Source organism: Sinocyclocheilus rhinocerous, unplaced genomic scaffold (genome assembly GCF_001515625.1).
Source record: "Sinocyclocheilus rhinocerous isolate Xijiao unplaced genomic scaffold, SAMN03320098_v1.1 scaffold1198, whole genome shotgun sequence".
NCBI lineage: Eukaryota > Metazoa > Chordata > Actinopteri > Cypriniformes > Cyprinidae > Sinocyclocheilus > Sinocyclocheilus rhinocerous.
In genome coordinates this window covers 379,811-392,515 of record NW_015649585.1, presented here as the reverse complement: position 1 = coordinate 392,515, position 12,705 = coordinate 379,811, and the positions used below count along the sequence as shown (strand labels likewise).

Genomic DNA, 12,705 nt, shown 5'->3' with positions numbered 1-12,705 from the left:
CTCTGCAGTGAATGGGTGCCGTCAGAATGAGAGTCTAAACAGCTGATAAAAAACATCACAATAAAACACAAGTAATCCACACCACTCCAGTCCATCAGTTAACATTTTATAAAGCCAAAAGCTGTGTTTTAGTTGGAAGCAATGGCTTGAAGTAAAAAAACTATTTGAAGAGTTCATTTGCAAAAACACATAACAAAAATGTTCAAAAATCATGTTTTTTTTTATCCTGCATTCCAATTAATACCAATCAAACCGCAGTTGGGTTGTTTTGATTAAATAATAATAACTAAAAAAATACAGCTAACTAACACAATAAAAACACGATAGCACATAAAAAAACATGATTTATAAAAATTAATAAAAACAGAGTTATCTATTTTTGCCAAAAAAAAACAAAACTCTTCATTTGTTTCTCACAAGCTTCACAAGACATTAATTGATGGACTGGAGTGGTGTGGATTACTTGTGGATTATTGTGATGTTTTTATCAGCTGTTTGGACTCATTCTGACGGCACCCATTCACTGCAGAGGATCCACTGGTGAACAAATGATGGAATGCTAAATTTCTTCAAATCTGTTCTGATGAGGAAACAAACTCATCTACATCTTGGATGGTCTGATGGTGAGTGCATTTTCAGCAAATTTATTTTCGCGGGTGAACTATTCTTTTAATGTGGTTGTGCCGTTTTGTGAAATGTGAAGAGGAGAGAAAGCTTTTTACAGGCACAACAGATTGACACACACACACACACACACACACACAGACTCAGAACAGCCTGCATTAGGATTCTGCTCCTCATTCTGCTCTTATCTTCTCTGTTCTGCTGCCTTCGCTGTGTACATTTGTTTTACATTAAAAAAAAAGTTTCAGTTTCCTTTATTATATGCATAAATTTAATGTCAGAATGGGTGCTGGAGGGAAAGCGGAGAACAGTTTTGATGCAGAAATGTGTTCTGTGGATATTATGCTTCCACACAGGAAGTGTAAAAATGCTGTAAATAATTGAAAGCTGACCTGTTGTGTGTATGTGTGTGCGTTTATGTCTGAAGGAGCTCTTGCGGTTTCCCAAACTGCATGACTCGATTGTGGAGGTGGTTACCAGCTTACTCAGGAAACGCCTGCCCATTACCAATGAGATGGTAGGAGCACATGCCTGTAGCTGCACAGTCACACCAACCACTTACACTTGCCTCGAGGCTGTGTGTTACAGTAATTTATTCATGAGTAAGGGCTGTTCTTAGACCAAAATGTATAAATAATTACATTTATTAATTATAATCTGAAACGAGAGGACAAAGTCTTCACTCTCTTTTAGATAAGTTTTTAGTCCAGTTTAAAATTGATCATTTAAACAGTGTTTCAAGTTTCTGACCTTAATTGTGTGCTTATATTGACACTTTTTTTTCAATCATAATGTTATCAAATTATGTGACATCAAGTTTGTTTTAGAACATTTTAATGTTGTTTTTAGAATTGAAAAAAAACAAAAAACACTACAATAATATAGCACCAAACATATTTCATGCAGTTTTTACGTGTTAACATAAAACCTATTTTGGCTGTTATTATTAATAGCCACCTCCTTTTCAGAATATCGGTCATTAGATCCTTGATAAACACCACAAGTGTCAAGATGTTGAGCAAGTCTGTTAGGCTGCATTTGCAGTGCAATACCTAATGCACAGATCTGTATTGAGACATTTATCTGAATCATTTTGTCCCCCTCTTTACGTTCATATGTATGTATGGTAATGCTTCAGTCACGTCACTTTCACTTTCACAGTTTAGGGACTAGTTTTCACAATTAACAAGTTGCTTGTGTATTACTAGCATTATTGGCTGTTTGTTAGTACTTAATAAAGCACATAATCCCTAATCTCTACCCCATATCTAAATTTAACAACTACCTTACTATTAATAAGCAGTAATTAGGAGTTTATTGAGGCAAAAGTCATAGTTATTAGTGAGACCTTAAAATAAAGTGTGACCATATGAGGTTATTAGTATCATGGTTAGTATTGGATATATAATTGTGTATGCTCATTCCCCACATTTTTACATTTTTACAATCTTCATCAAATTTTAACAAAATAAATCTGCATTTTTCATACAATACATTATATTGTTGTGATGCCTAAATTCACATTGTGAGTTAAAGTTAAGGTGAAACCACTGCTTAATCTGTGTGGAGAAATAATTCACCCTCACACAAAATTCCTATTGAAATAACTGGATTTTACCAAAAATCCACAGTTCGGAAATTCACCAAACATAAACAGTGGTAAATGTTTATGTGGTAAATGTGATCACGTCATAACTGATTTTAATTTTTAGTGTTGTGTTCTAAATTTATTAAGATAAAATAGTGTATAATGTTAATATTGGCCATTTATCGGTTATCAGTGGTAACATTAAAATAATTATTGCCTTATTGATATCACCAAATATTATTAATATTTTTTTTTTCATTTATTGTTATCAGTCAGTATTGGATATGTAATTGTGTGCATGCTTATTTCCCCAATTGTTACATTTCATTTAGCTTTGCCATCATCCAACACTAACTCTAACAGCACCATTAATTGTAATCTTTATCAAATTATGCAATTATGCCATTTCTGCAAAATTCCACAGGCAATAGTATACTGATTTATTTAAATGTAATTATGTAATATCATGCATATTGGTGGTAACTGAAAAAGATTATCGATACCAACATCTGCCTGAATTTTAATTCCGCAAACACACACACAATATATAAAAATCCTGCGCGCATGACACATTCAGAGCACAGTTTTGGCTAATTCTGAAAATGTGTCGTCATGTTAACTCATGTTTGCTTCTTCTCAGGTTCATAATCTAGTTGCAATCGAGTTGGCCTATATAAACACCAAACATCCTGATTTCACAGACGCTGCCCAAGTGTCTGCATCTGTCAACAGCCAGCAGGTACTGAAACTCTCTCTGTCTCTCCGTCTTTCTCTCTCCAAATCCAAACGGGAGTAGTTTTTGTTTTATCGTCTCTTTCACAGGCGGAGGCTGGGGATGGAGGTAAGCGATGGAAGAATGAGAAGATGCCGTCAGAGGACAAAGGCCCCGTGCCGGGGTTTGGGAGTCCCACTAAAGCCATCAACCTGCTGGACACGGTACTATCTCATAACTACAGAAGCCAACAATACCTGCACGTTCAGAGAAAACCCGTGAAAGACGAACAACTTCTGAAAATGTTTCTGTAGGCCGTGCCAGTATCCCGCAAGCTGAGCACTCGAGAGCAGAGGGACTGTGAGGTCATCCAGCGGCTCATCAAGTGCTACTTCCTGATCGTGCGCAAGAGCATCCAGGACAGGTCAGATTCATTGTGCCACATAACTGGATGACTAGGAGTCACTTCGCATCTGATGCTTTTTTTTCTGCGTTCTGTAGTGTGCCAAAGACGGTGATGCACTTCCTGGTGAATTTTGTGAAGGAGCATTTGCAGAGTGAGCTGGTCGGTCAGCTCTACAAACAGCGTCTGCTGCAGCAGCTGCTCATCGAGTCTCAGGAAACTGCTCAGCAGCGCACAGAGGTTGCACACATGCTGGAGGTACGTCTGTGTGTGTTTGAAGTACATTTAAACCTTATAATGCATTGGGGTCAGATTTGACCTGGAAGAAATGAATAAAAATTATTGGTTTTAGAACAGGAACCAGGCTGTGCAAATAGGCCAAGACGATCAAAATACACATCAGTTATTTATTTTTTTATTTATTAAAGAGTTTTTTTAAATTACGTGTTTCTCTCAAAAATATTGAACTTTTTTTTTTCCTCTTATTTCCCAAACACTTTTGGGACTAAATTTTGTTGGTAAACTTGAATATACATGCCTATTGAGAAACCACTGCTGCATGAAAAACTAATATTTTTCGTCTAGGAGTAAAAATGTACAGTATGTCAGTAATATGTATATGTTTAGTTTTAATACACTCCAGATTAATATTGATGTTGTTTTGGTAGACAATTAATATGTAGATTTGTGAAGACTTGTAGATTAATATGTAGCCATTAGGGCTGTCAAAAAAAATTCGAATTTTGAACATTCGTCGAATATAAAATAAAAATCGACATTCGAATGCGAAACCGTTGCATTCGAATTTTAGGTGTGCGTTAAGGAGGCAGCCTTATCAGTGGCGCACGAGATGCGATGACGATGTAAGTGTCGTTGCATTATAATGTTTTTCTTAGCTTATCCAGTTGAAGCCTCTAGATGCGGCGCTGCTGCGTTGTTCATTAAAAATATAGCGGAAAAAGAGAACATCAATGCAGAGAAGATCTTGTTTACATCAAAACCGAAACCAAGCCATTCACACAGAAGCTGCATGTTTAGAAAGCCATGTAAAATTAATGCAAGTTTAACTTCGAAAAAAATATATATCGAGACTTTTTTCCCCATCTCACTGCATCTCATGTTTTTAATTGAAAAATGTACTCTGTGTGATTGGCTTTCCGCCCTTTGTATTAAACTATGCATACATACATGATGCTGTTTTGTTTATAGTTGTTTAAGCAACTTAATTATAATTGGTTTATAAACATTATTTTAAACATTTTGCACTTTTTTTCGCAGATAGTCATGCTATCGTATGCTTTGAATGATGCGCCCTCTTGTGGGCTCAGGAGAGAAGCCAAAAGCTTTTCTTCACCCTAACTGAAATTATGCATTTTAAATTCGAATATAATTCGAATTTTGATAATATTTAAGTACAAAATTCGAATTTAGTTTTTCAGCCATTTTGACAGCCCTAGTAGCCATGAGCTAAAAGGAATTTAGTAAAAACCATTTCATTTAATACTGGTAATTCTCATGTTTTTATACATTTCATACAATGATATATTCAAATAACATTTCTCATAAATATTAATAAATTATTATTTTCTTGCATCACACTTTTGCTGTATAATTTGTAATTTGAAAGATTTTCTAATAATGTTTTTTTTTTAACTTTATTTTAATGTGTCCTTGTTACACATTACATGTACTTACTACTATAATAACAACAAATTATGCATAACTACATGCAAGTAACCTTAAACCAAACCAAACCCTAATCCTAACCCTTACCATAGAGTAAGTACATGTAGTTAATCAGTGCTATGTATAATTACACTGCAACAAGGACACCTTAACATAAAATGTAACCAAAAATTAATAAAAGCTAGTAATCTGTTAATAACATGGTAACATTCAAAACTATAAAATATTTGCACATTCACTCATTAATGAGGTATGAACGTTTTATAACTTTTATAAGTTTAATGGCTTCTGAATAGAAAACCATATGCATATTTTGAATGCATTACTACTACTTGTGGTTATATATATTTTTTGCAGCAGCGTTTCAGTTCGCATGCTGAGAGTCTGCTGTGCTGTGTGTACTCTCATAAAAGTTGTCTTTAAATCCATCCCATCTTAAGCACCGCCACAACAGCCATACTCATCAAGGCGGGCGTCTTTGGCAGTTTCAGATGCCACGTCTAGTTAATAGTTTTCAGACTTTTAAAAACGAGACGCCTCTTACAATCCATTGCACTTAATTGCTGGTGTGTGGTGGGTGTTCTGACGCACTATAGCAAATGTTGCATGTCAGCCATGCATTGTGTACTCTTATGCGATGTCTAGCTGTTTTTGAGCACAATAATGTGTACTGTGTGCACAGTGTGTGTCTTCAACAAACATTCAACCATATTAACTATCAGTGTTGGGGAGCTACTTTGAAACCGCAGACTGTCAGGCTACAAGCTACTCATGATCAATGGACTGTAGTAGTAACACATTTTGTACACAAGGTGTTAGTAAGCTAATAAAAATAGCAGACAATAAGTCTTACTCACTAAACGTGTTTGTACACACTTTTGTGTAAAAACTGCATATGAAAGTGTGGTAACACTTTATTTTAAGGTTTAATTCTCACTGTTAACTACTTGCTTAATAGCATGCATATTACTAGCATATTGGCTGTTTATTAGTACTAACTATTAATAAGCAGCAAATTAGAAGTTGATTGAGACAAAAGTCATAGTTAATAGTAAGATTTAGTCTCTAAAGAGTAACTGATAGTGTTCATACAAAAATCATGATTCATCAGTAGGTTGCACTAAAATGTATTCTAAACCAACTGAAATTACATCTAAACAAAAACTTCACATTTACACTGGTCTTAGAAATAAGATAAGCCAGTTATTTTTATTATTTTTTAAATAGTGTATAGTATTGGTGTGTATTTGTGTATAGTATATAGTAAGTGTATAGTATTAGAGATGGAAACTAAGTTGAGTCAAGAGCAGTGTTTCTCAACTGGTGGGTCGCAAGACCGCTCTGAGCGGGTCACGGAGTGTACAGTCAAAGAAACAACAAAAAACGTAATTCTAAATGTTTTTCTGATGCGAGACTTTTATTTTAAAAGACGTGCATGAAAGCTGTTGTCGACACTTCTGTCAGATGCAGTTTAAGTAAAGAGTGCCTGAGAAAAGCGCTCTGTCCCGATTCAGTGTCTGCGGTCTGATGAGATGTTGTCAGGCTTAATGTCAGTGTCATTATCCTATCGTTATTTTCGTAACTTGTTACGAAATAAAAAGTCTCTCACCTCAGAAAACGAACTATTCTGTCCTGTCAGACGTTATACCGTGCATGTGGTGCGCACTCGTCAATTGCAGCGCGCTGTATATCAGTTCACAGTTCATCAGTTACATAATATATCTGTGTGTACTGTGTATATTTATTATGTGTATATAAATACACACACATACAGTATATATTTAGAAAATATTTACATGTATATATTTATATTCATATAATTTATATTATATATTAATATATTTAATATATAAACATAACATATTTTTCTCAAATATATATATGCATGGTTGTGTATTTATATATACATAATAAATATACACAGTACACACATATTGTCACGCTTCACACAATGAGGACTGGAACGAAGGAGCGAGGAGACGAGGGATAAACTTCAACATGGACTTTAATACAACGAACGCAGGGAAAACTAGAAATCATGGGGGGCGCTCTGGAGGAGCGGGCACTTGAGGGCACGCTGGAGAGGATTCAGGAACTGCACGGGGACAGGAACCCTCACTGGGCTCAACGGGTGATCAAGAGCCCTCCCTGGGCTTAACGGGGGATCAGGAGCCCTCCCTGGGCTTAACGGGGGATCTGAAGCCCTCCCTGGGCTTAACTGGGGATCACACACAAAACATGGAACGGAGTCTGACACATATACTATGTGAACAAAAACTTTTATTTTATTGGTCCCAAGGCCAAACCAGTTAAGAACCACTGCTCTAGAGAAGCATTTGTTATTTAAATAATAATAAGAAGAATGTATTAAAAAAAAATTATTATTGATCATAATTTCTGACCAACAATAAAAATAGCACGAAAAATAGCAACAAATAAAAACAAAAATCTGAGCTGCTGGCAGGTTAACAACAACAAAAAGACTTAGTTAAGTTAGTAGCTTCATAATTTTAGTTTGATATTCCCCAACATGGCTAGTTACTAGGTATTTAATGATCCAGAACCAGCAAGTTTTTTATGCAGTTTGCTTTGTGTTACTAATGCTGCTCTTTCTGCTTTTTCCTTTAGGCGCTCAAGAAAGCCAGTAACATTATCTCAGAGATCCGGGAGACTCATCTTTGGTAGCCAAACGTTCTCATGAACATTCTGTCCAGGAAAGTGTTTACATGTTTGTGCGTGCTGTATGTGTGTGAGTGTACGACATAGGTCAAATACATCATCTGAAGAAATTCAATGCCTCTGCCAGCATGAACATTCAACAAAATGTGTACAGTTTTCCAAATAGCCCTTATTTCTACTGTATATGCACTGATTCCATAGCTGTGTGTTTGACAGAGGTCAAAAGTGTGAGTGCGTTTATACTCAGTAGTGAACATATCAAGTCTATGTCGTTATCTTCAATATCATAAATGCATCGTAATGGTTTTTCGCCATTATGATAAATACTCTTTCAGTTAGCGTTATAAGAATTAAGTAATGTCTCAAATGCTACTAAGGGCATCCCAAGAACAATCGAGCTCTCATACGCTCACATGACTGAAAACAGGAATCACACAATGAACGTCGTTATTTTTTCATCATTTACGCAACATGTCATTCCAAACCGTGTGATACTCTAGAATACAAGAGATGAAAAATATTCACGCTGTTTTTTTTTTCCCATTCAGTGAAAACATTAAAGGCTTTCAAGTTCTGAAATGGACTAAAAGCAACATAAATGTAGCATAAATCATCATAAAAGTAGTTAATGGGACTCATTCATTAGTTTTATGTGAGGAACAGACTGAAATCTAAGTCATTATTCACTGAATATAGATGTGGAATGACATGACGATGAGTAATTGACAGATTTGAGTGAACTATTCCTTTAATACGCTGTAAATATCATGTAATAAATGTGGTGTCCAGATTTACAGTAAATATAAGAAACAAAAAACTGCCCCTTTATTAGATTTGGTTGCATTTGTCCATGTTGGCACAGTTGTATGCTACATATAAGCTTAAGTTATCACAGCCAATATGGGCTAAAAACAAAAGCAGTGCTAATATATTTGATAATGTGAATGAAACTCAAATATGATGTTACATTTAGAATAATTAATGATGTAACGCGTGACTGGTGTCTAGACGTGGTGCAAATAAATAGTAGTGCAGTGTGAAGAGCCACAGAACAAAGAGCCATTGTGTTTGGTTGTGCTCTGAAACACTTCAAACCGCGCTTGAATGTGCCGGAGACTTGACTGCCATGTAATATTTATGCTTGTGTGAATATTTATTGTGAGAGTGAGTACGCCTGTGTCAAAGAAGGTCAAATAAGGAAGAACAAACTAAGATATGAAAACATTGGCTGTTTGACGCATTGAACACCAAGAATGAATAGTGTTTAGTGTCAAATACAAACAGAGCAAAATTAATGCCCAGCACAAATGTGGGCAGTGGGGCTGTAGAGAATTTGGTAGTTATTGTATTGCCTGCTAAAACCAATATTAATTTGTGTGGGTGTTTATGTTGGGGACAATGTTGCATATTCTTTCATTTATTTCTTGTGATGGGACACATTATGCTTCAAACATTATGCACCTCTACCAACCAATCAATCGTAAAAAATAGGCATGCCAGGAAGGGGGATAAATAAAATCAACATAAACATATTTATATGCATTGTCAAATACCTGAAAGCTAATAAGCATGCATTTCTCGTTGACCTCAAACTTTATACTGTTACATTGTGTCCTGCCTCATATTTATTTTTATATTTCAGTGGATATGTGTGACGCAGTGAGGATGTACTGTAGAGGTGTTGTAAATTTCAAGAGGTTTAATCAGTTTACTTATTAGGCTGCTTGAGTGAAGTAGGATCCGTAGAAACGCTTCAGAGGTTGATGGGTTTTAATGAGCCCCGTTGCAATCTCAGCACTAATTACATGATGTATGTTTCCTGAAGCTGAAATCTGCACTGCAGTCTGATCCTGAATAGACTCTAGCAATTTTGTGAATCTCATGGAACCTGTCAATAACATATTCAGGTCATTTTTTGCACTAAAATTAAAAGAAAATATGAAAATCATATTTTGCATCTAGAAAGCCTATTTCTAAAAACATTGGGATTTTGCACTGTAACAATTTTCTTCACAATTAAGCACAGAAATTCCCCAAATTGCCATTATTTTATAGGGGTGGTTGGTTGTGATTTCACTTTTTTAACATTAGTTAGTATGTAATGTTATAGCATAATATAGCTTAAACAATATCTGCAAAATATAGCATAAACAATAAACTAAATATAGCATAAACAATATCTGCAGAGTTACAACACTGAAAGTTCAGTGCAAACGGAGATATCGTCTTTTAAAATGATGGCAGTTTAACGCCTACAAAAACTGTCTTCTAATAAATCTAATGGATTCACAAGTTTCAAAATCAATGTTCTAAAGCAACGGTTCTTAATACTGTTCCTCGCGTTCCCCTGCTCTCTCTCTCTCTCTCTCTCTCTCTCATTCAGCTCATCAGCTCAGCTCCAACAATAAACTGTTCCATTCATACACTTTGTGTACAGACAGACAGATATTTTTCACATAGCTATTATGCAGTTGCGTGCTGTATTAAAGTTTTAATCAGGATAAAACATATATTAAAAGCTAACATATGCAGTAGCATTTACAAATAACAGTGTATCTAAAAGTATGAGACAACAACAAACAAAAAACATACCATTAAGAGCTGTGTGCTTGCACAGGTTCTACGCGATCCTCTTCACTAATATCCTCTGCGTCTCAATCGGGCTCAAATTGATAAGAAATATTGACGATGCCATTGTTTACAATACAACCGGAATGAGAAGCGTTATACATGGACGCGCGTGCAGTTGCCGTACTGTATTAAAGCTTTAATCAGTATAAAACCGTATATTAAAGGTAGAAGCAGTAGCATTTACAAATAACAGTGTATCTAAAAGTATGAGACAACAACAAACAAAAAACATACCATTAAGAGCTGTGTGCTTGCACAGGTTCTACGCGATCCTCTTCACTAATATCCTCTGCGTCTCAATCGGGCTCAAATTGATAAGAAATATTGACGATGCCATTGTTTACAATACAACCGGAGCACATGCCGCTGAGGTGAGGGGCGGGACGTTTCTGAACGTGCACTAGACAGTTTAGTGAATCACAACATACCCATCACTTATTTCTGAGGGAGGGGCTTCATAAAAACAGGAAACACATGTTAGACTACACCTGATAAACACAATCAAGGTTAAAAAAAGTCAACCACACCTTTAACTTAAGAAAAAATCTTATTCTCATAATCATAATACAAGGGAAAAAATCTCATTCTCATTACTCTAATGCAGAAAAAAATCTAATTATCATTACGATAATATCAGAAAAAATATCCCCATTACCATAATGCAGGAAAGAGTACTACTAACATTACTATAATGCAAGAAAGAAAAAAATGTTACTCTCATGACCGCAATACAAAAAAAAAACATATTCACATTAATGTAAAAACAAATCTTATTCTCATTACCATAATGCAAGAAAAAAAACCTGTCATTCTCATTATCATAACAAAAATGTCTTACTCTCATTACCGCAATACTGCAATTTAAAAATTCTATTTACATTAATATAAGAAAAAATCTTATTCTCATTACCATAATGCAAGAAGAAAAAAAACGAATTATCATTACCATATCAAAAATTTCTTACTCTCATTTGTACTCGCAATACAAAAAAATATTCACATTAATGTAAGAAAAATCTCTTTCTTATTGCCATAATGAAAAGAAAAAAATTGTACTCTCATTACCATTATGTTGGTTGTTTTGTTGTTATACTCTAAACATTCTCATTATTACATTATTGATAAATGGATTAATATGATACATTTCTATTACTGTGATACAGTACATTTTTGCTACATTAACAAAATGCTGTTTTAATAAAATAACCATAAATTTAAACCACCCTACCTTGAATTCATATAAATGTTTTACAATTAAAATTTGACATTACAGAAATGGCAGTTTGGGGGAAAATGTGCTTAATTGTCATGATTTAGTCCAAGACCCAGGCTTAATTTTCTTTAACCAAAATGTAATTTCTAATTTCTTTATGGATTTGGTGGTGGAATATGACCAGGATAGGTTATAAAACACTGTTAATCTCTGTCCAGTCCAAAGTGACGTCTCCACTACCTGTGTGTTTAGCATTCTTTCATAGTCTCCAAGTGTGCTTAAAGAAAAGTGTATTTTTACTATATAACTCATTTAGCTTTCCTGTTGAGCATGTGTCTGCATTCATATGTGTGTGCGGAAGAGAGTAATTGTACGTGTGGGAGTTTGCTGTGAATCATTTTAAATAACTTGCCATTTCTTGACAAATGCCTTTAAGCACCTGCCTGCCATTTTATTTTTGTGATACATGTTGATGTGCCGTTCACTGTTCAGAACATCATTAAAATTAAATGAAAAGCTCTCCTTTCCCCTTATTGAAAGCTGCAATAGAACAGATTTTTCAATATTGTGCAGATCTCACATTATTCCTGTTATAGTCACTCTAAATGCACTTATCTGTGCTGAAATGAAAAAAAGTAACAAGTAATTTCTACAAAGTCACAAATTTTATCAGCTTGCTCTGATTTTTTTTTTTTTTTCAGCTGAGTGCCTACAGGCAATAAAACCAAATGCAGAAATGAAAAAAGCATTTTGTGTAGTAAAAACTAGACGTATACTTTTAGATTAGTGAAGCAGGAAAACAGTAGCATGTCTTTTTTTACCCGCATGTTTTGGGTGTGAGAGAACCAGAGATGCTTTTACTTCTTATATATGAATTTTACTCTGAAATAACATTAAAGTTAAATGGCTTGTAAATGCCGTTTTTAAGTTACAATCCTAACATTACAATCCTGGATTAAAAAAAAAATAAATAAATGTAAAAAATAAACCTTTTGTCTACTGGGTTTAATTAGGTCAGATTATTATTATTTTTTTAAATTAAGGAAAACAGGTTAATTTTGGATGTATTTTTAAACATACAGTACTGGCGTCTCTGGGACCTCAAACATAAAGACACTAAAGTTTGAATTAACCCATAAATGTATGAATGTTTTGCCAATAATTATTGT

At 34.7% G+C, this 12,705-nt stretch overlaps 1 protein-coding gene across 2 annotated transcripts in view; it reads left to right on the top strand.

Moving 5' to 3' along the window:
* Window positions 1–10,034, top strand: part of LOC107710834 (dynamin-1-like protein) — a 41,040-nt gene extending 31,006 nt beyond the window's left edge. For both annotated transcript variants that reach the window (XM_016515686.1, XM_016515685.1), the window contains 5 exons: window positions 2,853–2,951; window positions 3,035–3,148; window positions 3,239–3,348; window positions 3,426–3,585; window positions 7,642–10,034. In XM_016515686.1, the coding sequence (XP_016371172.1) occupies window positions 2,853–2,951; window positions 3,035–3,148; window positions 3,239–3,348; window positions 3,426–3,585; window positions 7,642–7,698 (540 nt within the window). In that variant the 3' untranslated portion in view covers window positions 7,699–10,034. The remainder of the gene's footprint in view (window positions 1–2,852; window positions 2,952–3,034; window positions 3,149–3,238; window positions 3,349–3,425; window positions 3,586–7,641) is intronic.
* Window positions 10,035–12,705: the final 2,671 nt, after the last annotated feature.